The sequence below is a fragment of the Geotrypetes seraphini genome, chromosome 4 (genome assembly GCF_902459505.1).
Source record: "Geotrypetes seraphini chromosome 4, aGeoSer1.1, whole genome shotgun sequence".
NCBI classification, from domain to species: domain Eukaryota; kingdom Metazoa; phylum Chordata; class Amphibia; order Gymnophiona; family Dermophiidae; genus Geotrypetes; species Geotrypetes seraphini.
In genome coordinates, this window is record NC_047087.1 from 96,023,748 (window position 1) to 96,051,131 (window position 27,384).

The 27,384-nt window shown below is 41.1% G+C and overlaps 1 protein-coding gene across 50 annotated transcripts in view; it reads left to right on the plus strand.

Moving 5' to 3' along the window:
• ABI3BP (ABI family member 3 binding protein) overlaps positions 1-27,384 on the plus strand; it is a 433,553-nt gene that overhangs the window by 214,878 nt on the left and 191,291 nt on the right. For 31 of the 50 annotated variants that reach the window (XM_033942670.1, XM_033942663.1, XM_033942658.1 and 28 more), the window contains 6 exons: positions 2,352-2,453; positions 6,388-6,453; positions 10,731-10,805; positions 13,313-13,411; positions 18,989-19,069; positions 19,500-19,574. In XM_033942670.1, the coding sequence (XP_033798561.1) occupies positions 2,352-2,453; positions 6,388-6,453; positions 10,731-10,805; positions 13,313-13,411; positions 18,989-19,069; positions 19,500-19,574 (498 nt within the window). The remainder of the gene's footprint in view (positions 1-2,351; positions 2,454-6,387; positions 6,454-10,730; positions 10,806-13,312; positions 13,412-18,988; positions 19,070-19,499; positions 19,575-27,384) is intronic. The other 19 variants (XM_033942681.1, XM_033942694.1, XM_033942700.1 and 16 more) reach the window with 6 other exon arrangements.

Genomic DNA, 27,384 nt, shown 5'->3' on the forward strand with positions numbered 1-27,384 from the left:
TTAGCACATAAATATTTGCATGCCCCTGATCTGCCCATGCCCCTCCACCTTGTGGTTATGGAGTGAAATGCTTTGGGGCGTTCAGGATGGTATTTCGAGAAAGGAAGTCAGAAAATGGTAATGTCAGCAACTAAGAGTTGTTGCTTCTAAAGCTGAAACATCTGCATGTCCAAAAGCAAAACCCAGTAATTGAGTTGCTTAACATGTTTAACATTTTACTATTTTCTGGGAAATTATTTCTGTTCTGATTTATGTTGTGCAACCAACTCCCTTCCTTCATCTGTGCTTAGCTAAAGTTCAATAAAAAGACCTCATTTCAAAAGTGTCGATAAAGAAACGTAGCTTTGTGAGCTGGTAATCTCAATGGAAAGTAGTAGCCTTACTTGAGATTGTTGAAGCTGAAGGCAATGTTTCTACCCCTAGAAACATATGGAGTTGATATTCGAAGCAGTATAAATGACCAGGAGAGGCTTCTGGCCATTTAAATTATTTGTGCAGGGCAATCCAGGATTATTCAGTGGCACTAACCAGACAGTGCTACTGAATCAGGATTTTCTCCAACTTACCTTTTACTTCATTTTGAACTTTATAACCTGTTAAGAAAAACTTATCCATTCACCTATCCCAAGATAAATGGTTGTAGATACAAGACTTTTTTTAGATAAAACTTTAGCATTTCAAGCAGGTAAACTGCAATCTTGGTTGGGTAAATGTATTTACCAGGCCACGTCTTTTTGTTCTTTTCGGAAACTAGTTAAAACTACCCTTTTTGGTAAATTCATTACTTAACTGATGTAGTTAAGATAATTCTTGTTTAGAACTAACTGATTGGATTTGACTGTATATATTCCGCTGTGTCCAGAGGCTTCTTAATGTGAACCGCCTAGAACCTTTGGTAATGGTGGTATAAAAGAATAAAGTAAAGAATATCCCCTCTAACCATCTGTATCAAAACCAACTAATTTGCTGCTAATCCAGGGGTGGAGTTAGAGCAGAACAGAAACTTAGGCCCCCTTTTAATAAACTGCGCTAGCAGTTTTTAGCACCAGGAGCCACGCTGAATTCTGCACGCTGCTCCCAACGCTCATAGAGTTCCTTTTACTAAACCGCGCTAGTGGTTTTTAGCGCCGGAAGCTATGCTGAATGTTGCATGCTGCTCCTGATGCTCATAGAGTTCCTATGAGTGTCGGGAGCAGTGCACAGCATTCAGCGTGGCTCCTGGTGCTTAAAACCACTAGCGCGGTTTAGTAAAAGGGGGTCTTAGCTAGTTAGCGGTGATTTTCAAACGGTTCATAGACAAAATCGCGCGAGACAACGGCGCACCGACAACTGAGCGCAAGGTTGACAGCGCGCCGAAGAAAATCACTATTTTAAAGGGTTCCGACGGGGGGTGTTGGTGGGGAACCCCCCTATTTTACTTAACAGACATCGCGCTGGCATTGGGGGGGGTTTGGGGGGTTGTAACCCCCCTCATTATACTTGAAACCGAACTTTTTGCCTGTTTTTTAGGGAAAAAGTTCTGTTTTAAGTATAATGTGGGGGGTTACAACCCCCCAAACCCCCCACAACGGCAGCACAATGTCTGTTAAGTAAAGTGGGGGGGTTCCCCTCCCACACACCCCGTCGGAGTCCTTTAAAATAGTGCTTTTCTTCGGCGCGCAGTCAACCTTGCACTCAGTTGTCTGCGCTCAGTTGTCGGCGCGCCATTGTCTCGCGCGATTTAGTCCCGTCATCCTCAGTAACTAATATACAGTACTTCCTCTAGTGCCATCTAGTGGTTTTGCATATCACATTATCATAGGCCTCAACTTACAACTCTTACATATCTGAACACAAGGAATGAATTAGCACAAGTGTGAAAATTGTGAACAGTAGAATCCAAGTTGAAATGTTCAGTCTTAGTAATGTATCTTTCATAAACACTCTGAATTCAAGATGCTTAAAATGGCTTTAATAATCTATGGAATCTAAAAATAAATCTTTCACCATTTACTGGGTTTGCAGTTTCCAATGACTGATATTAGAGAACTTATATACTTGTATGTATGGAAAATGGAGTCCCACAAGAGATAGGGATCATTCATGAGGGAAAAGGAGAAGCATATTCTTCATTACAGAAATTAAATCTGTCTTTTGCAAACTATCACAGTTTGGAACCCTGATGTAGTTTTGACATGACAATTTGTAGTTAGTAAATGCTGTCTGCTGAAAGTTGAGTAAGAAACTGAGCTATTTTTGCAGATTGTCATTAGTTTAGAGGGCCGTATCTCCATTCCAAGAGCAGTTGTTTCAGGGACAATTAATCTTTGTCTTGTAAAGTTATTCATGCACATTTTTCTTCATTTGAGTAGTTACTTCCATCCTGAAAATGTCAACAGCAACATATCAAACAACCCAAGAACCTGCAGCAGCCAAAACATCTACTATTCTCAGAGAACCAGAATTGACAATGGGTAAAGATGTTTTTTTTAAGGGGGGGGGTTGGACTCTGTAATGATCTGGCAGTTTCTTCTTGCTCATTAGGCCTTCCAGCTCAATTGGAATCAGGGCTGGAATCCAATGTCATGAGCCCTTGCTTCACAACTACCCTGGGGATTTTTCCTCTATTACACAGTACATCCTCTTCAATCTCACTTAACGTAGGGACCCTTTTACTAAGCTAAATGGAATTAGTGTGCACTAAGGGTCAGCTTCTCTAAACGGTGCCGTTGTCATCGGCCACCTAGAAAACAGCTGCCAATCGCGTGTCAGTCACGCAACAGTGTCATTTATAGAATCACGGCTTCGTGAAAAGTAGGCGCTGAAAGTGTAGGCCAGGGTTTTAAAGACTCTTTTTTTTAACTTAGGTGCCATTGTGCACATAACTTAGGTGTACACATTTAGGCCAAGAAAACCCTGGCATAAATATGGTGTGCCTAAAAGTTAGGACACTTAGCAATGCCTAAAGCCACCTAGGAGGTGGTAAATATGATTCTATACAGTGCACCTGACTTTTACAGAATTGTGCTTAGCACCGCACTAGTCAGCACTGACTTTTTAGGTACCTGAATACGAGTAGAATCTGGCCTTGAGTGAAGAAATATTTTCTCTGATTTGTTTTAAATGTACTACTTAGTAAATTCATTGCATGTTTCCTCTTCCTACAAGTAGTATTTTGGGAAAGAGTAGATATGATTCCTGTCTACCTTTTTCACTCAAGTCAGTAGTTTATAGACCTCTATCAAAGCTCCCCTCCAGGCTGAAGAGCCCTGGCTGCATTAGCCTTTCCTCTTAGGGAAGCCATCCCATCCTCTTTATCATTTTTTTTTATTTTAAGTGCTTGATTTTAATGAGCAGCTTTGAGCTCCTATTAGTTAAGTAGCTATTGTATCACTCCCACCTTATGAAATGTGTTACAGTATATTTATTTATTTAGACAGCCCTGTTAATACTCATGCATTCGCATTTTGCGCAGTCTGAAGGGACCTTAAAAGCTTTTTTGGCACATCAATTAATAGTCCATTGCAATAATCATAAAGAGAAAAGATCAATGTATGCACAACTAGTAGAAAATTATGGAATGTTAGAAAATCCTGTAAACATCTAACAGTTTTCAATTGATGGAAAACCATTGAAATAATTTTGGAAATGTGATGTTTCTTAGTCAGACCCGAGTCTAAAAGAACCCTAGCATTGCAAATTTTATCCATTACTTTCATCATTTCTCCATTAATCGTAATTGATTGAAGAAGGTCTAAGGAAACACAATCTGACAACAAAAACACACTGGTTTTTACCATACTGAGTTTCATGTAATTTCCATATAACCAGCTTTTAGGGCTCCTTTTACTTTTGGCGTGCACTAAAGTTTAGCGCACGCTAACCACGCGCTAAACAAAAAGTACTAACGCAAGCTCTCTGGAGGCGTTAGCGTTTAGGGCTCCTTTTTACAAAGGCGCTAGCGTTTTCAGCGCACGCACCGGATTAGCGTGCGCTATAGCACATGCTACCCAGAAAATTACCGCCTGCTCAAGAGGAGGCAGTAGCGGCTAGTGCGCGTGGCATTTTAGCGTGCGCTATTCCGCGCGTTAAGGCCCTAACGCACCTTTGTAAAAGGAGCCCCTAGTGTGTGAGGTATTGTAGAATGCGCTAAAACCGCTAGTGCACCTTAGTAAATGGAGCCCTTAATTACATTTAAATAAAGACATACATCTTCAAATGTTTCATCTACACTATATCTTAACCTAAGCAAAAATTGGATATCTTCCACATACAATTGAAAGGGTACTTCCCGACTCCTCAACAAACAACATAAAAGAAGCAGAAAAATAAAAAGCACTGGAGAAAGTATTGAACCCTGCAGAACACCACTCAAACAATTCACTTCTTCTGCTATGTCTTGATCAAAAAATACTTTGTAGGTTCTATCAAATAAAAAAGATTGAAATCAACAGAGAATCTTTCCAGAAATTCCAATAGACTCCAATCTGTTAAGTAAAATAGAATAATGGACAGAATCAAAAGCTGCCAATAAGTCTAGACTAATCAGGAGATATCTTTCTCCATCTTTAAAACCCAAACATACTATATCCATAAAGGTCAATAAAACGGTTTCCGTGTCGTGGCTGGTTCTGAAACCGAATTGGCACACATTGAGAATGTTGTGAGAATCCAAATACAACTCTCTCTAAAACTTTTGACAGAAAAGTTTTAGAGTGAATTGTAATGAAACTAATTTAAAAATAGTTTTCAACCAAAATGACATCAGAAGTTACATTTTTCAACAAAGGCCGAATTGCTGCTTTTTTTTTTATAATGTTGGAACTACTCCTTCCCCCAAAGAATTATATACAATTTTAGAGGAAAAAGGAGCAGCCAATTCCTTCATAGCCTTTATTACACAAGGCAAACAAAGATCTAAAGCACAAACTTTGAGAAAAAAGTTAAATAAACTCATCAAAAACCATGTGAAATGATTCCCAACACTTGAATCATTTATAATTGAGCTTTTAAGGACAGCAAAGCTTCCCCAAATGAATTCCTAATCTGAGAAATCTTAGTTTCAAATCCTCTTTCAAAATCTTGACTTGTAGGCATAGATATAGATGTCCCCTTAGGGATTGTACACGGTGAGCTTGGAGACCAACATAAATAATCCTTTAGATTGGCTTGGGGAGAACTCAGTATATGGTTCTATTAATCTTAATGTTTGTCTCTTAATAAAATAAAAAGCTTGGGACGAGATGTGGCCTGGTTAGAAGACCTCTGAAGTGTGCCTGGTGCCCCAATTTATCCAAATGTTATTACGCATACATAATACAAGGGTGGTTTGAAAAATTTGGTATAAAAAGCAAGTTAAACAACATAGGGCTCCTTTTACTAAGCTGTGCTAGTGTTTGTAGCGCGCGCTAACCCCGCGCTACACAAAAATACTAATGCCAGCTCTATGGAGGTGTTAGCGTGTAGCGCATGCGGCAATGTAGCGCGCGCTTAGTAAAAGGAGCCCATAGTCTCCATTGAGAGCTATACACTTAGGGACAGATTCTGTACTTGGGTGCCTAAAAGGATAGGCGCCTAAAGTTAGGCAACTATTTCATGTCAGTCACACTTAGGCCCTATTACAGAATCGTGCCTAACTAAAACTTAGGCACTTATTAGATGCCTACAATGTAGGCCAAGGTTTTTAAAGTCTACTATAGAGAAGCACGCCTAATGGCACCTAAGTCCTTCTTCACACCTACTCTGAAGTTCTTATGTAGAATCGTGCCTAAGAAGACAGGTGCCTATCACCCAATTAATTTTTTTTTTTTTCAATTATGAGCTCATAATTGAAGCCAATATACTAATTATTTCCCCCCCCCCCCTTTTACAAAACTGTAGTGCGGTGTTTAGTGCTGGCCACGACGGTAACAGCTCCAACGCTCACAGGAATTTTATGAGCATCTAACTGTTACTGCCGCTGCCTATGCAAGAAACGCTAGCACGGTTTTGTAAAAAGGGGTGGGGGGTTTAAGTTAGGTGCCTATTTGGCACCTATCTTTAGGTGCCTTTTATAGAATTCCCCTCTTAATCCAGCGAGTTTCCAGTTTTATTGTAAGCAATTTTTCCTACGGTACGAAAAAACTGGAAACTCGCTGGACTAAGTATATAGCTCTCGATAGAGACTGTTTTTTAACTTGCTTTTTTACCCAACTTTTCAAACCATCCTCATAAAAGAATAGCAATGTTCCTCCCCTGTGGAAACTTTCACACGCTCTGATTGCCTGGATTGGGCTGCCAAGCACAGAGATAGCTGCATGAATGTTTTGGAAATATTCAAATAGAATGGACCATGGGATTCTGCTTTTGCCAGTGGTGTTGTATGTTTCCCAATTATAACGGTGACAATTGAATGTTTGTTTCTTGCAGCTCCCATTGAAACACAGTTTACTCATTCTCCTCGTATAATATCTACCAGCCCAGAAACAAGTCCTGGTAAATGCATCCTTTGTATCTTTCAGTATGATTCCTCAGCCTTCCTGTAATAATGTTTTATACATTGCTTTTGAAGGGGAGCCTGTACAGGAATAACAAGATGCGTGACTATCAACCTTAACTAAAATTAGTGACAAAGTTAAATGACTGCCTCTTCAGTTTTTGAATTCAGAAAGTGCTCTACTCTGCCAAATTTTTAAGTTAGAGAAATTACAGTTGTTCAATTGGTTACATATTTATTCATGTTCCAAAAATGTTATTTTTGGTAGTGTGAGGAGCATTCTGCTCTGCCCCATGTAGATCTATTCCTGTACATACTTTTTGTGTATCATTAAATGTCACTGAATCAAGGCCCCTAGAGCAGGGCTGCCCAAGTCCGGTCCTCGAGATCTACTGGCAGGCCAGGTTTTCAGAATATCCACAATGAACATGCATAAGAGAGATTAGCCTGCACTGCCTTCTTGGTATGCAAATCTCTCTCATGCATATTGATTGTGGATATCCTGAAAACCTGGCCTGCTAGTAGATCTCGAGGACCGGACTTGGGCAGCCCTGCCCTAGAGCCCTCATCTACCTGCACATTTTAACTCAGTGGTTCTCAACCCAGTCCTCAGAACACACCCAGCCTGTGAGGTTTTCAGGATATCCACAATGAATATGCAAATTTATTTGCATGCATGGTCTCCATTTTATGTTAATTGATCTCATGCAGATATCCAGAAAAACAAACTTGCTGGGTGCATCCCGAGTGCTAGAATGAGAACCCCTGTTATAGTTTGTACCAAGGGGCCTATTTACTAAAGTGTGACAAGATTTTGCAATTACCTTGAATTAACAGCCAAATTTAACCCCCCCCCCTCACCCCCCCACACACACACTTTTACAAAACCGTAGCACAGTTTTTAGCGCCAGCCGCGGTGGTAACAGCTCCAATGCTCATCGGAATTCTATGATTGTCGGAGCTGTTACTGCCACGGCCGGCATTAAAAGCCACGCTACGCTTTTGTAAAAAGGGGGGGGGGATTAATATGGAATAACTACAAAGCCTCTGCATTAATTGTTAGGGGCATTCAATGCAGTTAGCTACATCTATCCAGGGGGCATTAACCATGAGGTGCAGCCCCCATCTATTCCCTTCCCTGTTCTGCATTAGCTATTGATGTAGAAATTACTGCGTGTTGACTGCCAAGGCATGGCATTATAGCTCAGTGTTACAACTATGACTATTTATCATTTCTATAGTGCTACTAGACGTATACAGCACTGTGCACTAGATATGTATAAGACAGTCCCTGTTTAACACAGCCTACAATCTAACAAGTGTTAGCTCAGTGCCCACATTAACCATTAAAGTGCATTAATTGCCCTTTAATAGCTAACACAACTTAAGAAATAGGCTCCTGTGTGAACAAAATCTTTCAAACTTTTCTAGATTAAATGCATCATGCTGGAGATGGTAAAGGTGATGTTTTCACCTTGTGTGTAAATTTTTATTACCCTACCTTACTTTCCAGTCAATTTTCAAAGGCTGAGTATCTGCAACTGTAAATTGTTTCCTTCTGTTTATGTTATTTCCATCTCGTGCAATGACCACAGTAGACATCCATGGGGCAGTGCATGAATTTCTACATCAAAAATTGGAATATGAACACAAACTGGTGCGTGTAATTAATAGTAAATGAAACGAGGAACCCTATGTTTTTAGAACCTTAGGTGTACTCATTTAGGCCCCGATCTAAATGGCAGTGTGCCTTAGGATTTAATGCCTACAGGTACCTAAGGATGCTTAGTTCTATAAACAAATGGTTCCTAGGAGTTAGAAGCCATTTATAGAATCAGGCCCTCTACGTACAGAGAGGAACGCTTACCTTTTAGCACTGAAAATTTTCCAAACTATTGCCATAGTAACTCGGTAAAGATTTTTTTTGGGGGGGGGCCCTGCATACTATTTCTATCTATTTCGAAGCTCCGGAGAACACAGCCGGGCATGGGCATAAGAGCAGTGCCTTGTGTGCTAGGCACATTCCTCCCCTTTTTTCTACTAATGCTCAACACTAAGGACTCCTTTTGTCAAGCCGCACTAGCAGGGTTAGCGCGCGTGACTTTTAATCACACGCTAACCCCCGCGCTGGCCAAAAAACTATCGCCTGCTCAAGGCAGGCGTTAGCGCTAGCGCGGCCGGCGGTTTTACGTGAACTATTACGCACGTTAAACCGCTAGCGCGGCTTGATAAAAGGAGCCCTAATAGTGTGGATATAATTTGCGTGCTGTTAGTATTGAACATCAGTCGGTACTTGAGAATCGCTGTAAATGTTTTCCCTTGCAAAGTTTTGTGTATCTGGCCCCTAGTTACTAATAACTGGGGTTAGCAGTAAGATAACGCATCTTAGCTGTAACCCACCCTGATTTAATTCCCCCCTTACAAACAGCTAAAGTTGTTAAATTAGGGTTACCAGATTTATTGAAGAAAATAAAAAGAGAACATGTGGACCTCCCCCAGCCCCACCCTGTTCTGCCTCCAGCCCCGCCCCCACACAAACCTTGTCTCTTCTTCCCTGAGCTCGGGGCTGCGTCTAGTGGGCCTCCGAACATGCTGCGTGGATGCGATGCAATGATGTCACATGCGTGCACGTGGGGTCATCATTTTGCATCCGCGCATGCTCAGAGGCCCTCTAGGCGTGGCCCCGAGCTCTTGTCAGAGCTGGGGCCTTCCAAAACCTGGACAAACTGCCAGTTTCTTTTTTTTAAAAAAAGAGGACCTGTCCGGGTAAATCCAGACATCGGTTACCCTTATGTTAAATCAACAAGACCAGCAATTATTAATATTGCTTTTTCAGCAATCACCTTCTGTTACAGAAACCCTCCCCTGCACTGTTGACCCATAATATTTTGTTATATACATGATATACATTCTCTGAGCTTTTTATCCAACATCAGAGAGTGGGAAAACAAAGCCTAGCTAATCATAAGAACATAAGAAGTTGCCTCCGCTGGGTCAGACCAGGGGTCCATCACGCCCAGCAGTCCGCTCCCGTGGTGGCCGATCAGGTCCATGACCTGTAAGTGACCCTTTGTCTAAGACCCTTTAATCCCCATGTTTCTTCTATCTATACCCTTCATGATCTTATCTCTACCTCTATCTATATCCCTCAATCCCCGTATCCTTCAGGAACTTGTCCAATCCCTCTTTGAATCCCCTTAATGTACTCCACATCCTCCATAAAGCACAGAGGCCCATAAACAGTTTATATTAGCCCCATTATATCTGTTAGAACCCACATACTGTAGCTTCCTCCTCTCTTGCCACCTGTCATCTGTTGAATAGCAAAAGGGACTGTCTTACAAGCAATTGTTGCTTCTGTCCTTTTTGCCTGCAGAAGACACCATGGCAGCCCATTAGTTCACCTGTTCGGACACTCATCGACCTTCCATGAGTAATGAACAGATGATTTGTTTGCATTTTCTTTTTGCTATTTAAAAGAGTGAATTTGTTGCACCTTGTTCTGCTTCCTGATGCCAATTCCAGTACTTCACAAGGAGAGTTGTTATTAAGCTTGGCTTTATACTCTGGCTACTTAGCACATTTACCTTTCATCTCTCTGTTGCAAAGCTTTAATTTACAGTCAAAAATGTTCCTGCTTGTAAGCTGTTTTAGAATCTGTACATTCCCCCCTCCCCCCCCCCAATACAGCAAGACATCAAATGACATCAGAGCCATTTAGAAACGAAATGGCCATTACCTTCGGAAAGATCAAGACCATACTGGGTAAAGATATTACCTCAAGAAATGCTTTTTATCTTTTGTTTTTCATTTCAAAGTTCCTTTCAGAAAATCAACTCATGCTTCCCTTGCTCATCATGGACAGCCATTTTGCTTTTTAATTAAATTTCTCCCTATGCATTGAAGGCTCAGCATTTTGTTTCCCTGCTCTGCATTTCTTTCTGATATACTCTCATGGTTCTTAATGCATTTCAACTTTCCATTGTGTTTATGCTCATCAAGCTGAACATTTTCCTTTCCTTTAATTTTCAAAAGCTAAATTTTCAAAGTTCCAGAAATCCTTTTAATTCTCGTGATGTATCCAGTTTTAGCCAGGAGCATGTGAATCTTTTTCAATTAATATTTTCTTTACCTTTCTTGGTATACAGCTTGTACTAACCAATCGTTATATGATTACCCCATTTCAGGATGGAAGAATATACAAATGTTTTATGCTGCTCAACATGATTTGAAAGATAGATAAAGGAGCAATTAAAATTTAACTTGTTTCTTTCAGTTTCTACTGACCCACAGTTCACTTCTTCTGAGACTGACATTTCTTCCAACCCAGAAAAGCTAAAAGCAATACTTGGTAATTACACAATTCATATGATTTAGCATTTGATTATCTACATAGGTATCTCCAAGCTAACTTTCTGTTGCAGAGGACTGGAAAATGCCATGAACAATGGAATCATTGAGGATCTGAAAAGTTAAAAAATGTCAAAATCTACAGAAATATTTCTAGTCAAATCTAAACTTTCAAGTTTATTAAAGTTTTGTTATCTCGCCTTATCAAATTTCAAGGCAGCTTACATTCAAAATACTTTAAGGGCTCCTTTTACTAAGCCACGTTATGGCTTTAACACGCGGAATAGTGCACGCTACATTGCCGCATTGAGCTGGCGTTAGTTCTAGAAGCGTAGCGCATGGTATAGCACGCGGTAATTTCCTGCGTGTGCTAAAAACGCTAGCGCACCTTAGTAAAAGGAGCCCTAAGTAAGGGTAAAAACAAAGAAGTCTAAATAACAAATTACCATCAAAAAATAAAAACAAAAACGAAACAATAACAGATCAACAAAAAAAAAAACCATGTAAACTTTTAGACAGACGTATAGCAAACAAAACTTTAAGACAGATGTATAGACTGGAACGAAGGGAAGGGGGAGAACTACAATGATTTGAAAGGAAAGGACAAAAAAGGAAAGAACAGAAGGTTGGGAGGACACTGCATTTTCCTGAGCAGAAAGACTGATCAGAAAAGAGAGAGAAAAAAACATTCTATTGTTTGATTAAAAGGACGGTTGTACTGCAAACGCCTCTTCAAAAAACATGGTTTTTAAGTTGGATTTAAATTTGTCTAGAATCAATTTCCCATATATATGCTGGTGCTGAATTCCATAGTGTGGGAGTGATAACGGAGAAAATACTATTTATCATGGTATTAATGAATCTTAAGGATGGAATTACGAATAAGTTCTGATAGGATGAACAGAGCGTATGTTGGGAGGAATAGGGTATAAGGAGTCTATTGATGAAATCTGGCTGCCTGGTTTGTCTAGTTTTAAATGTCAACAGCATTATTTTATAAGTGATATAGTGTGAGATTGGGAGCCAGTGAGATTTAAACAGTAAAGGAGTTACATGATCAAATTTTTTTGCATTAAAAATAATTTTGATGGCTATATTCTGAACTATCTGTAGGTGTCTGATTTCTTTTCTTGTGATTCTGTAGTAAAGGGCGTTTCTGTAGTCCAGATAAGAGTTTTGAGTGATGATTGGTCAAGAAAATTAGCGAGTGAATGTATCATTCGTAGATGGAAAAAGCATTTTTGTACTACAGAACTGATGTGGTCATGAAATGAAACTGATTCATCCAAGATAATTCCCAGAAGTTTGATGATTCTCATGGTTTCGATGGGGATAGAACTTAATTCTTGGAGAGATCAATGTTTGACCCTTTTTGAGTGGAAAGACCATAGATTTAAGGTTTTTTTTATATTAAGTGATAGCATGTAGGAGTTTAACCACCTACTTATTTTTTCCAGCTTTAGATTGATGGTGGAGATGTCATTGGGGTTAGTCAGGTCAATCGGATGAGTTAGTTGAATATCGTTAGTGTAAACAAAGACAGTAAAGCCAATAGATTGTCCGAGGGTGATCAGAGGGGCTAGAAAGTTGTTAAAGAGTAGAGGAGATAAGATAGAACCTTGAGGAATTCCAAAATGATTGGGAAATGATTGGGAAATCAGAAGAAGAGCCATTGAAAGAAACTATAGATGTGCGATCTTTGAAGTATGATATGAACCAGTTCAGTAGTTGTTCTGTTATACTTATTTCTTGAAGACGGTTGATAAGCAATTGGTGATCTATGATGTCAAAGGCTGACAATAGGTCCAGTGAGATTAGGACTACTGAATTATGGTGGTCCAGGTGATATATAATGTTGGTAACCAGGCCGATGAGTGATAGTTCGGTGGAGTGGTATTTTCAAAAACCGGTTTGTTTGGATGAAGTACATTTGTGCTTTCCACAAAGTCAGAGATTTTGAAAAACACAATCTTTTCGGTGACTTTGGCTAGGAATGGAATGTTTGAAATAGGACGATAGTTGAATATTTCAGAACAAGCAGTAGTTTTGTAATCTTTGACTGAAGGGTAGATGTTTGCCTCTTTCCAGAGTTTTGGGACTGAGCTCAATGTAAGCACCACCAACTTTATTTGAAAATGACTTAAGAAATGTAGAATTATGCTGAAAGTAAATGGGGTTGAAAGAAAATGTGCTGTAGTTAAATTAAGTAAATTTTGAGTATAGAAAAGAAAAGCACACACTTTTATTTTATTTCTGGAGTAAATGCAATTCCTTTAACATGAAGGACTGTGCATAAAATGTACCACTCAAGTTTTATAGTAGCAAGTAGGCCTTCCTCATCCTCTTCCCTAGATTTTTCATGCATATTGGTTTGAAACAATAAGTATTCTTACTTTATGAAATGCACATATTTTATTGAATAATTTGATCTCCTCTATGTAATTTCATGTTTGTTTGTTTTTTTAATAAATGCTTGTGTTTGGGCTTGCTTTGCATTTCTTTCAACAGTAGCACATCAAACGACACAAGAATCCCTTACATCTGAAACATCTATTCCCCTTCAGCAGTCAATAACAACACTGGTAGAGGAGAATTCCCTTCCATCAGGTAACTTTTGTTCATCCTCTGCATCTGGTCTGCACAGAGCAAAAGCCTACTGGAAAGCAGTTATATAAATAGGACATATTTCTGTAATCTGGCCCTGGCTATTTACTCCAAATATTACAAAATGGCTGGCCTAGACAATCCTGTCTTCCCCTCATATGTTCTCTTCACAAATTCTTGTTCTATAAATACTTGCTCTATAATAAATACAGACATAAAACTTTTAAACTCAGGGGCCACAGCTTTATTAACATTAACACAGATGGGATAGCTCCTGAGTCAGTTAAACCATACACATGTCAATTCTTTGTTGCCTAGATAACCCAGCTGCCACATCCCAGCTAGTAGAGCTACCACCCAGGCCATCCCAGACATCAGCCAAAAACTGTGACTTCTACCATTATGTTAGCCATTGTGGGTGCCAGTTAAAAAGCAGGAAATAAAAAGGAGCTAAAATATATAAATTTGGGCTCTATGTTCCAGCAGAGCTCTTTTGTTCAGGTGTGACTTCTAATAATCTGCCACTGCACCAGCTAGGCAAGTCGGATTCACATCACCCTGAACAAGAAATGACTTGGGTATGTTGTTAACCTGCTCTCTAGCTATTATACAGAAACAGATGAGCACAATACACAGAATAAGAATAAGATAGGTGGAAGGGTTTGCTGTCCTCCAATATCCCCCAATTGGCAATCCACTAACCAGGAATGGGGATTACCTGGCCAATCAGAATCTTAGGCCAGTGTATCCCAGAATGCACTGAATAGGAGGCCTAAGATTCTGGCTGGCCCAGGTGCCTAAGGCCCTTTGTATGGGAGGGGCCTTAGGCATATGAGCCAGTTAGAGCCTTAAGCCCCTCCCTGGTGCATCCCAGAATGCACCAGGAAGGGGAAGGTCCACCATTTTGGAATGGCGGGCCCACTGGCTGGATGTTGTGAGCATCCCTCTGGCTGGACTTTCTTCTTACAGCTACAGGGAGTGGGGGAGGTTGTTGAGGTAGAATTAGGTGTGTCATGGGGGTTCCGGGGGTGACAGCAGTTCCAGGGGTTGGCGGCAGGAGGGAGTGAGCATCCTTCCTGCCAGGGAACTTCTCCAGGGGGAGGGAGGTTCAGGGTTGGCGACAGGAAGGAGTGGGCATCCCTCTTACCTGACGTACTTTGGGAGGGGTTCGGGGGCAGGAGATTGTGGGCATTCCTCCTGCTCAGCATACTTTGTGGGGGGAGGGGGGGTCGCTGCTGCAGCCATTCCCTTGCTATGATCAGCTCAGCAGGCGTGTCTATTTGAAATATAGGCCAGCATTTTGCTGGCCTAAATTTTAGGCATGCATTGTGGCCCTAGAGAGACACCTAGAGCCACTTAAGCTTGCCCAAGACCACTTCCAGGCATAACTACGCCCAGCCTTAGTCAAGCTTATGTATCCCTTGGCGTCTCCTGCACCTGCCACAGACATCTACAGTGTAGACGGCCTGCTTTAGAGTTTTTATTGAGACACCGTATATACTGATTGGCTGGTTGCTACAATTGGGACACCATTTATAGAATCAGCCCCTTTCAGTCTAAAACTGTTAAACTAGTTTGTATTATCAAATAACTAGAGTAATGGACACCGGAGTTAATTCCTACACTTCCATTATTAAGTAGCCAGCTTTTTCTTTTCTTTGGCTTTGAAGTCTATATACTTCCTTTAAAAATAGCAATGTTATCATATGTTTTGAATTGTAGCCTGCCTGCACAGTTGATGCTCTAGGCAGCCTACATCATTATTTGAATTTGGATACAATAACATTGCTGCTAAAAGAAAACCTAGAAAGACCACAGAAAAAAACCAGAGATAATAAACAGATTAGTTAAAAAATCCAAAGAATGCCCAAATCTATGTTCAACATTTGGCTCTTTTTTTCTTAAAATCATGAGCCTTGTTCCTTTCTATAAGAAAAAGAAACTTTAGCAACAAAACGAGATCCTTTATTCTGAGATTTAAGGGACCAATATAAAACAGCCACTATGAGCCCTTAAATCAAAAAAAACTTTCATCTTTAATAGACAGATTGGTGCTTACATTCTTGTCAGATGTTTTTGCTAGAAAATACCCGGTGCCCTTCCAACTTCTAAAATCATTGAACCGCCAAGGACATCACTAGACAACTGGATTCAGCTAGTGGAGGTTTGCTTTGCATTTCCATTTCTGCAGTGGGAAAAAACATTCAGGATTTGTTACACCAAAGCATTCTTTTTTTTTTTTTTAACTTTAATTTTTATTAACCACAAAAAAAGAAACATAAACCTCCTCGTGCTTGCTTAGGGCATCCTAAGACTAGAAACCACAACTCCAAGTACATCAGCATACCCAAAAAATGCCTCATTCTTCAATTGCCAACCCCTAACCTAACCATAGCCAGTAAATATGTTCATAGTCACAGCAAAGCATTTCAATCCACTCAGATGTTCTCTCTATGTGCATGTTGCTGACATAGCAAAACTTCTTTCTTAACAGATAACTGCATGTCTCGATTTTATTGATCTATAATAGTTCAATATTTTGTGTTCTGCTTTTGGATTTCAAAATAGCTTCCATTTTCCCAACAGTAGCACATCCAAAACCATGGTCCTCAAAAGATTCAGTCACTGCAGGCAACTCTGAGTAAAAAGAAGTTTCCGCAATAACTTTTTACCTCTTTGTCAATGAAAATGATTCAACATTCATTTGAAGATCATCTGATTCTGCTATATTTATTATTTATTTATTTAAAAGATTTCTTAACTGCCTATAACTAGGCAGGTTTACAAAAAACAATCATATAAAATAAGAAGCATATAGCACATATTATACAAATAACAACAGGTCCTTCATATTGGCCATACATATACTATAATCACTGATGCTTCTCAATACATTTATTTTGTGCCATCAATCCTCTATTTAGCTGAGTCAGCTTCTTGGCTTTGTTTTTATCATATATTCATATTGCCATTATGAGTAATATAGCAAAGCTTTCTTCACGTAAAATAAGCCTTCAACAGCTCCATTATTACATAGAAACATGATGGCAGCTAAAGGCCAAGTGGCCCATCCAGTCTGCCCATCTGCAGTAACCATTATCTCTTCCTCTCTCTAAGAGATCCCACGTGCCTATCCCATGCCTTCTTGTTTATATCAGACACCGGTTACAGAATCCAGCTTTTAGGTGAAGGACTGGCTCCTTCACCTAAAAATGATAATGACAATAAATTCTCGAATCTCAACAATCAATAATTTTTGATAAAATATATTAATCTGAAATATTTAAAAATAATTTAGGGATAGAGATTTGTATACCACCTTTTTGTGGTTTTACAACCACACAAAGCAGTTTACATACAGGTACTTCAAGCATTTTCCCTATCTGTTCCAGTGGGCTTGTAATCTATCTAATATACCTGGGACTGTGGAGGATTAAGGCCCAAATTTAATAACCAGTGCCTATTGTTAGGCACCTATTTAAATTGAATAACAAGATCAATTCAGCTTTTTAATCAGCACTAATTGAAACATAGGCGCCTATCAAGAAAGCGCGATTCTGTAACAAGGCGCCTCTAAAAATTTAGGCGGCTTTCCAAAAAAAATAGGCGCTATGTACGTTAGGTGAGGGCGTGGCTACGTGTTAGGCACCTTCGTACAGAATCACTACTCTTAAGTGTGCTTAAGCGCTCGCATGGGCACCAAACTTTTAACTGTGCCTAGAGCTGGCCCTATTTATTGGGCACCTCCAAAATAGGCTCCGCTCAGCGTGAATCACTAAACAGCACCCAGTTGTGCTTGAATCGCGCTGAACTGGTGTCTATATCGGCGCCTAACTTTTGGGCGCTTTTTATAGAATTTGCCCCTAAATGACTTGCCCAGGGTCACAAGGAGCAGTGCAGGGTTTGAATCCACAACCCCAGGCTGCTGAAGTTGTAGCTCTAACCACTGCACTACACTCTCCGCCAGTGTGGAACGGTGTAAAAATGCCCAGTGAAAAGTTCTCTAGCTGAATAAATCAAGCTGGTGATACTTTACAACCTAAAACAACTAACCCAAGTGGTTTAAATATGACAAATCACAAAATATATAGAACACCACTTATTTTGAACAGTACACATCAGTGTTTCCAGCCCTTGTTATTCCAGGCTTTACACTAACGGCCTCAGAATCAGAGCCTACGCACACCTGTTGAATCACAAACTGAGATGGTCAGCGTAGTATTCCTGCTCCTTGCTCCAGTCATCGGCCCTATTTGCTTTTTTTAAATATATGCTTTTTTTCAAAATTTCCTTATCATTCACCTATTTGCTTTTTCTTAAATAGATACATTTTTTATAATTTTCTTAACGTTATTTTACATTAATTGAAAAAACTTTTCTACAGCGTCTACATGTACTCAATTTTCCAACGTGCACTTGTTCCTTATGTTGAAAAAAATTGACAAAAAATAACTTATCTCAAGCAGTCTTCGCTGTTGAAATACTTCGGGACAACTAATGTCACATCTAATGCCTGTCTGCCGACGCGGCCAGCGTTTCACGGGGTCTATGCTCATCCGCTGCGTCAGGGCCAATACCAAGGCATCATCACTACAAATAAAACAAACTGTTAAATCATTCATTCTCCATATCCAGTCACTCCAAGATTTTACCAGAGCGATACTCACATCAATAACTCATTCAGTCAAAGATTTTCAAACGGTGTCAAGATGGCGACAGCGTCTTTCTTATACTAATCCGCATACGTTCTGCCGTATCACGGACGTAATGACGTAACTACTATCTACCAACCCAATTAGGGCAGAACATAACTAAACAGTGTTGTAAACTAGTAAAAATGTTGCCACTCAGTGTTTCTATTCAGGCCATACGGATTCAATGTGTCTAACCGATTGATCCAACGTTGTTCACGTTGAGCGAGATAACGTCTAAAGTCACCCCCTCTTTTTCCTGGTCGCATCACTTCTATTATCAGCGCTCTCAGTGACATAAAGTCATGATCCATTTCAATACAATGTTTCGCAAGGGGTGCCCCGACCACTCTATTATTGATGTTACTTTTATGTTCTATAAGCCGGATATTAAATTTTCTAGATGTCTGCCCTACGTATATCAGCTCACATGGGCATTTTAATATATAAATTACTCCCTGAGTCTTACAATCAGAAGTATGCCTCAAAACGTATTCTTTCTTGTCCTTCGGATTACAGAATATGTCTGTGCATATCATCAGTTTACACATTTGGCATTCTCGATGTCCCTGATTCAGATTTAGTTCACTCGTCTTTTCATGACTTGACTACTTTGGAGTTTGGTTTTACAGAAATATAACAGCAAGTGGAATAATTCTGCAGTATCCCCCTCTTGTACTAAGGCGTGCTAGCCGATTTAGCGTGCGCTGACGATTAGCGCACGCTAAATTCTTACACGTCCATTATATTCTATGGACGCGTCAGCATTTAGCGCGCGCTAATCGTTAGTGCGTGCTAAATCAGTGAGCATAAAAAGACCCCTATGTGAAGACTAGGATGGGTTTTACCATTCTTTGAGCCATATTATAATTTTGTGCATTTATTTCAGCGATAACCAGTCAAACACTCCCAAGAACAATCCTTGCACCTGCTCTTACCTCTGAACAACCAGCAGCAACATTGAGTGATGGTACGTTCTCCCACAGAACAATTGCTTTAGACTTTTCTTGCCAGCGCTCAGCTTTTGGCTCTTTGGACCACTTTTAAGTCATCACATCCATTGATGAAGCTTCTTTCTGCTTATAGGTACCAACTATGCTTGCTTAATTGCACTGAGATCCCCTAGCCCATTTCTTTTCTTTTCCTTACAGTCTGAGGGAGATTCACTGCTGTACAAGAATGTATAATATTACTAGTACATTGAAAACTATGACTATGGTCTTTTCTTCTTTCCTTTAGTTTAATCTGGAAGAAGTGGAAATAGCTATCGCCTGCTTTTAAACAAGAATTTGTATTTACTTAGACCAGGGTCTAATCATCTGCATTTTACCTAAGGTTACTGAATGCATTGTAAACTAATACTGTACCTGGATTGACTTGTAATCCATTTTTTCTTTCAGCTGTAAGTGAAAAACAGCTTATTCCTTCCTTACCAAAAGCTTCGGTGAGGCCAGAAATGTCCCATACAAAAACTGGTAATGGCATTACTGTATATCTAAAAGTCAGTTTGTAAAATTAGACACAATCCTTTTTCTAGCAAACAGTGCCAAGGTGCCAGATGGAGTGAAGTTAGGATGGAGCAAGAGCAGAACACCCTGCTACCCAGACAATGGTGATAACTCAGTAGATGTACAGTGCCCAGTGGTTTCATTTAGGCCAGAAAAGAGCTGAATTAAATTAAACCACATAACCGTGAACGGTTCATTAAGACTATGTGCAGGCTTTAATTCTTTTAAAAAAAAATCTTTACAGGCCCATTTATTTGTAAGAGCATTTTTATAAATGAAATGTTAATATCCTTTTCCTATTAAGATTGAGTTTGAAATATTAGTTTGATGTATTTTAATGTTTGTTAGTTCTGTTTGATTTGCTGATCTTACAAATTTGCTGTTTTCATTGTTTATGTGTGTGGATATTGTAACCTGCTTAGTATATAAGCGAGATGGAAATTTTTAAAATAAATACAGCCACTGAACATTGCTGCTATATATATAGCCTGCAGCAGTGGTCCCCAACCCTGTCCTGGAGAATCGCCAGCCAGTCGGGTTTTCAGGATAGCCCTAATGAATATGTATGAGAGAAAGTTGCATATAACGGAGGTGACAGCATGCAAATCTTCCCCATGCATATTCATTAGGGCTTTCCTGAAAACCTGAGTGGTTGGTAGTCCTCCAGGATAGGTTTGGGGACCACTGGCCTACAGCAGTGATCAGCTTGTAAGTATAGTAGTGCTGCCACCTGTCCGTATGGGTACATGAAAAATACATATTTCTGAAATGCCACAACTGGCATTTTAAAACAAAGGCTTACAAGCACTATTGAATATTGACCATGTATTTCACACTATACAAATAAATAAGCATATTTTCTAGCGATTTAGTATCAAACCACCGTACTAAAAGATTTCTTATAATGGAAGTCCACGGTGCAGAGGACATGTATCTCTGAAGAGGGAGCCCTATGTCATTCATTTTTCAAGTTCTGATACTGAGACATTTTGGAGCACTTTTACTAACAGTTCTGGTCACTGTATTTCAAAAAAAATATAGTGGAATTGGAAAAGCTTTAAAGAAGAGCGACCAAGATGGTAAAGGGGATGGAATTCCTCTCTTATGAGGAAAGACTAAAAAAGTTGGGGTTCTTCAGCTTGGAAAAGAGATGACTGAGGAGGGATATGATTAAGGTCTACAAAATCCTGAATGGTGTAAAATGGGTAAAAGTGAATCAATTTTTCACCCTTTCAAAAAGTAAAAAAAATCAAGAGACACTCGATTAAATTACGTGGAAACACTTTTATTTATTTATTCAGTTTTTTTATACTGTTCTCCCAGGGGAGCTCAAAATGGTTTACATGAATTTATTCAAGTAATCAAGAACATAAGAATGTAAGAATAACCCCATCAAGCCCAGTAGCCCGTTCTCACGGTGGCCAATCCAGGTCACCAATACCTGGCCAAAACCCAAGGAGTAGCAATATTCCATGCTACCGATACAGGGCAAGCAATGGCTTAACCCATGTTTCTCTCAATAACAGACTATGGACTTTTCCTCCAGGAACTTGTCCAAACCTTTCTTAAAACCAGCTACACTATCCGCTCTTACCACATAAGAACATAAGAACTGCCTTCTCTGGATCAGACCTTCGGTCCATCAAGTCCGGCGATCCGCACACGCGGAGGCCCTGCCAGGTGTACACCTGGCGTAATTTATAGTCCATCAAATCCTTATATGCCTCTCTTAAGGAGATATGCATCTAGTTTGCTCTTGAAGCCTAGGATGGTCGATTCTGTCATAATCTCCTCTGGGAGAGCATTCCAGGTGTCAACCACTCTCTGAGTAAAGCAGAACTTCCTGACATTAGTCCTGAACCTGTCCCCCCTCAGCTTCATTACATGTCCTCTAGTCCGTGTCAAATTGGACAATGTAAATAATCTTCTCTGCTCTATTTTGTCGATTCCTTTCAGTATTTTGAAGGTCTCGATCATATCCCCACGCAGTCTCCTTTTCTCAAGGGAGAACAATCCTAGTGTTATAAGTCTGTCCTCGTATTCCAGTTTCTCCATACCCTTCACCAGTTTTGTTGCTCGTCTCTGCACCCTCTCCAGCAGCTTTATATCCTTCTTTAGGTAGGGGGACCAATGTTGGACACAGTATTCCAAGTGTGGTCTGACCATTTCCCTATAAAGTGGCATTATAACTTTCTCTGATCTACTCGAGATTCCTTTCTTTATCATGCCCAACATTCTATTTGCCTTCTTTGCCGCTGCCGCGCATTGTGCCGACGGCTTCAGGGTCCTATCTATCAGTACACCCAGGTCCTTTTCTTGTTCACTCTTCCCCAGAGTTGCACCTGACATTGTATACTCGTATTCCTTATTTTTATTGCCTAAATGCATTACCTTGCATTTCTCCACATTGAACTTCATCTGCCATTTCTCCGCCCATGTTTCTAACCGACACAAGTCGCTCTGGCAATGCGTTCCAGAGCTTAACTATCTCTGAGTGGAAAAAAAAATTCCTTCTATTGGTTTTAAAAGTATTTCCCTGTATCTTTATCGAGTGTCCCCCCAGTCTTTGTAATTTTTGACGGAGTGAAAAATCGATCCACTTGTACCCGTTCTACTCCACTCAGAATTTTGTAGACTTCAATCATATCTCTCCTCAGCCTTCTCTCTTCCAAGCTAAAGAGCCCTAACCATTTTAGTCTTTCCTCATACGAGAGGAGTTCCATCCCCGTTACCATATTGGTCGCTCTTCTTTGAACCTTTTCTAGCACCATTATATCTTTCTTGAAATAAGGAGACCCGAACTGAGTGCAATACTCCAGATGAGGTCGCACCATGGAACGATACAAGAGCATTATAATATTCTTAGTCTTGTTAACCATCCCTTTTTTAATAATTTCTAGCATCCTGTTTGCTTTATTTGGCCGCCACTGCACATTGGGCAGAAGGTTTAATCGTATTGTCTACGATGATACCCAGATCCTTTTCTTGGGTGCTAATCCCCAAAGTGGACCCTAGTATCTGGTAACTGTGATTATCCCAGGACAAGCAGGCAGTATATTCTCGATATATGGATAATGTCATCCACGGAGCCCTGATGCGGACAGCCTCACAAGCAGACTTGCTTGAAGAACTTTAGAAAGTTCGCAACTGCCACACCGCGCATGCGCAAGTATCTTCCCGCCCGATGTAGGGTGTGTGTCTCCTCAGTTCTAAGTTTTCTGCAGAGCTGAGAAGCCCTCGTTTCAAGGCTCTGTGCAAGAGTTAGTTCTACTCGTGCCTTCTCTCACTTCGGCTCGTGTTTTTTCTTTACAGGGTCGCTGTGTTTATTTGCGCTTTTCATTTTATTTTTTTTAAAAAGTTTTGTTTGTTTTTTGATCATATCACGGCGGGGCCTACTCCGCAGCCTCAGCCTATGGGCTTCGATTTAGCCGTGGCTGTCTTTCATGCCATGTCCTGGCCGGTCACAGGGTTAAAGAAGTGTAGCCGGTGTCAACGCGCGATCTCCATCACTGACCCACACAAGTGGCGTATACAGTGTTTAGGACTTGACCATTATCCGGAGTCATGCACTCGCTGTGCTACACTTTAAAATCGAGCACTTAAACGTCATCGAGTTCAGGTTGAAAACTATTCAGGGGAATGGATCAGCCTTTACCTAAGGCCTTGACCCCGATTCCAGGCCCAACCTCAACCTCAATCCCAGCAAAGTCACCTACGGGGCCAAAATCTTCAATGGGGAAGTCTTCGTCTTTGGGGAAATCAGCTGAATCTTCCCCTGAGGCACCGTTATCCTCGGTGTCTCCATCAGCTAAGATAGCTAAGCCAACCCCTACGGACATGCCACCCTTAGAACTGCTGAGTCCGAGGTTATCCAGGAAGTGTGTCTCGAAATCAAAGCAACACTCTTCCTTGAGGTCATCTTCCTTGGAGTCCATAGCCACACCAATAGTACCAGCTCCAGTGGTCTCGGTGCCAGCTTTGCAGAGTTGGAAGTTATTCTGCATCAGGAGTTTGGTAACATGCTTGCCAAATTAACTCCTGCCTCGACCCTGCTTCCTGTAGTCCAGCCTGAGCACTCAGCAGTAATACAAGGAGTCGAGTCCTTGAGAGTGCCTCGAGATCAATCTACACACTCTTTGCAAGGAGTTGAGTCTTTGTGAGTGCCTCGAGATACATCTGTACAAGGAGCTGAATCCTTATCAGTGTCTCGACTTCGATCTCCAACTTCCAGCCCTACCTCTACACATAAGGCATTGCCTTCTTCGAGGCACAGAACGATGACTCCTTGACATTCTTCATCGAAGCTGGTTTCCAGGCTGGATTCGAGTTCACCACCTCGTTCTCCGAGGCATAGCTCATCTCCACACCATCTCTCGAGACATTCATCTAGGCCCAGGTCTTCTTCTCGAGACAGACCTCATTTCTCAAGACTTCAAGACTCCTCGAGGCAACCAGCTTCCTTGTTGAGGAAATCTACTTCGGATCCACACCATTCTCGTTAGTCGAGTTCTTCTCCTGCGAGGTTTTCTTCACCAGCTGGTTCTTCCAAATGGAAATGTTCCACTTCTCTGGCTCACTCCAGAAGCCATTTTTCCTTGGCTTCTTTATATTCTATAGAGGCTTCACCTTCTTTCTCGGCTATGAGAGGTACTTCGAGGGGCTCTCGTTCACCTTCGCCTCGACAGGGCCACCCTCTTCTTCTTCAGTGTCCTTTACCAAATTCCTATCCCAAATGAGTAAAGATCTCAACTTCACTTTGGATCTGATTAAAAATATTCTAAGGAGTATTTGGAAGAACTTGGTATACCTAATCCTCCTAGGGATTCATCAAAATTACCCATGAATGGCATTCTCACTCAAACTTTCAAAGAAATCTTGATACACCATATTCCGTTCCTGCTGTGCCAGCAAAACTGGAATCTCGATATAAAATGATCCATTGCAAGTTGAAAAGTCTCAACTATTCCATCAATCGATTCTCGTGGAGTCTTCGTTGAAAAGAACCAATCTGGCCAAGATCTATGCCACAGTCCCACCTGGACGAGAGGGCAGGACCATGGACAAGTTTGGCCATTGGCTGTATCAAAATTCTATGATGACAAATAGAATTTTAAACTACAACTTTGTCTTTACATCATATCTCAAATATTGGGTCAATGCTATGCCCAATTTCTTCAAGTACATACCAGAACATCGCCTGTCAGAGTTCCAGCATATGAATTCCACTCTAGGTCAACTTCGCATGCATATGGTCCAGGCTACATATGACACTTTTGAGATGTTCTCCAGGGTCACTGCTTTCTCGGTGGCAATGCACTGTCTAGCCTGGCTCCGCACCGTAGATATGGACCCGAATCTACAAGATCGACTGGCCAACATCCCATTGTTTAATGACTCTATTGAGGCAGCTACAAAGTGCTTATCTGAGCATGGGAAGTTGTTTGCCTCCATCATCAGGCCAAAGCCGAAGCCTTCCACCACTAAGGGTTATAGGCCTCCTCCATCTTAACAGAGGTAGTATTCTCAGAAGGCAGCACCTTATTCAAGGCCACCTCCTAAGAAACCACAGCAACAGTAGAAGCAATGGCAGCGTAAACCTCAGTCTCCTGCTGCACCCAAGGTCTCTCAGTCTTTTTGACCATCTAACACAGAGTATAACCTCAATCATTCTGCCTCTGTCCTCTCTTTTTCCCATAGGGGTCGTCTCCATCATTTCTATCAAAGATGGGAACTCATTACATCTGACCTCTGGGGCCTCCCAATTATCAGGGAAGGTTACTCTCTTCACTTCATCCAGATTCTACCAGATCTTCCCTCAAGAGAGTATCTTTCCAATCCATCGCAGACCACCCTTCTTCAGGAAGCTCAAACTCTGCTTCATCTCCGTGCCATCGAGGATGTTTCTCTGGAACAGCAGAGCACGGGGTTTTATTCCCGTTACTTCCTTGTCCTGAAGAAGCCGGGGGATCTGCGCCCTATCCTGGATCTCAGAGCTCTCAACAAATTTTTAGTCAAAGAAAACTTCCAAATGTTGTCTCTGGCATCCTTATATCCCCTTCTAGATCAGAACGATTGGTTATGTTCTCTAGATCTCAAAGAGGCTTACACTCATATTCCCATTCATCCAGCCTCTCGACAGTTCCTCAGATTTCAGGTGGGAAATCTGCATTTCCAATACAGAGTGCTATCCTTCAGCCTGGCATCATCTTCACCAAGTGCCTAGTTGTTGTAGTAGCAGCAGCTCTGTGGAACCATGGTCTACAGGTGTTCCCGTACCTGGATGACTGGTTCATCAAATATTCAACCTCTCAGGGGGTTATTGTAGTGACCAAATAGATTGTTTGGTTCCTCCAACATTTGGGGTTCAAAATAAACTAAATCCCAACTACAGCCTTCTCAAAACCTACAGTTCATAGGAGATGTACTGGACACTGTGAAACTCAGAGCATTCCTTCCACAACAACATCAGGATGCTCTCATTCACCTTTGCCTCAAAGTGTCATCCCTCGCTTCACTCTCAGCAATACACATGATGGTTCTCCTAGGTCACATGGCCTCTACAGTTTATGTGACTCCTTTTGCCAGACTTCACCTCAGAATTCCTCAGTGGATCCTGGCATCTCAGTGGGCGCAAGCTTCTGATCCACTCTCTCAGCACATTACAGTAACTCCTTCGTTGAGACAGTCTCTCCACTGGTGGATGCTCTCCTCCAATTTCTCCATAAGTTTGCTGTTTCAAACGCCCCCTCATCAGAAGGTCCTCACAACAGATTTCTTGACCTACGCTTGGGGGGCTCATCTCGAAGGTCTCCGTACTCAAGGCCATTGGTCCAGCACAGATCGTCAGAGCCACATCAATCTGTTGGAACTCAGAGCAATTTTCAATGCTTGCAAAGCTTTTCAACATTTTCATGATCAAGTAGTCCTCATTCGTACAGACAATCAAGCCACTATGTACTATGGCAACAAGATCCCTCCCTCTTTGCCATGAGGCTCAAAAAGTTTGGAATTGGGCAATTCTTCACAATGTCATCCTGAAAGCAGTCTACATTCAAGGAGAGAAAAACTGTCTGGCGGACAAATTGAGTTGTCTTCTACAACCTCACGAATGGACACTCAATTCCTTGCCTCTCCACCACATTTTTTCTCAGTGGGGAACTCCTCAAATAGATCTCTTTTCATCTCCCCACAACAACAAGCTGCTTCAGTTTTGCTCCAGGATCTACTCTCCTCAATGCCTAGAGACAGATGCGTTTCTTCTGGAATGAACCAGCAAATTCCTGTATGCATTCCTCCATTCCCTCTAATTCTCAAGACACTTGTCAAACTCAAACACGAACATGCCACCATGATTCTTATAGCTCTTTGGTGGTCCAGACAACCTTGGTTCTCCCTTCTACTTCAACTCAGCAGCAGGGAGCAACTACTTCTACCAGTTTTTCCATCTCTACTTACACAGAGTCAGGGGTCTCTGCTTCATCCCAACCTGCAGTCTCTGCACCTCACAGCTTGGTACCTTTCAATATAACTGCCAATTTCCAGTTCTCTCAATCTATCAAGGACATTTTAGAGGCTTCCAGGAAGCCTACCACTAAGCAATGTTACAACCAGAAATGGACTAGGTTTTCTGCTTGGTGCACCCTTCATCACAAGGAACCTCAATCTACCTCCTTGTCTTCAGTTCTGGATTACCTGTTGCATTTATCTCCAACAGGTCTCAAATGAACATCCATTAGAGTCCATCTCAGTGCAATTGCTGCTTTCCATCAGCCCTTGG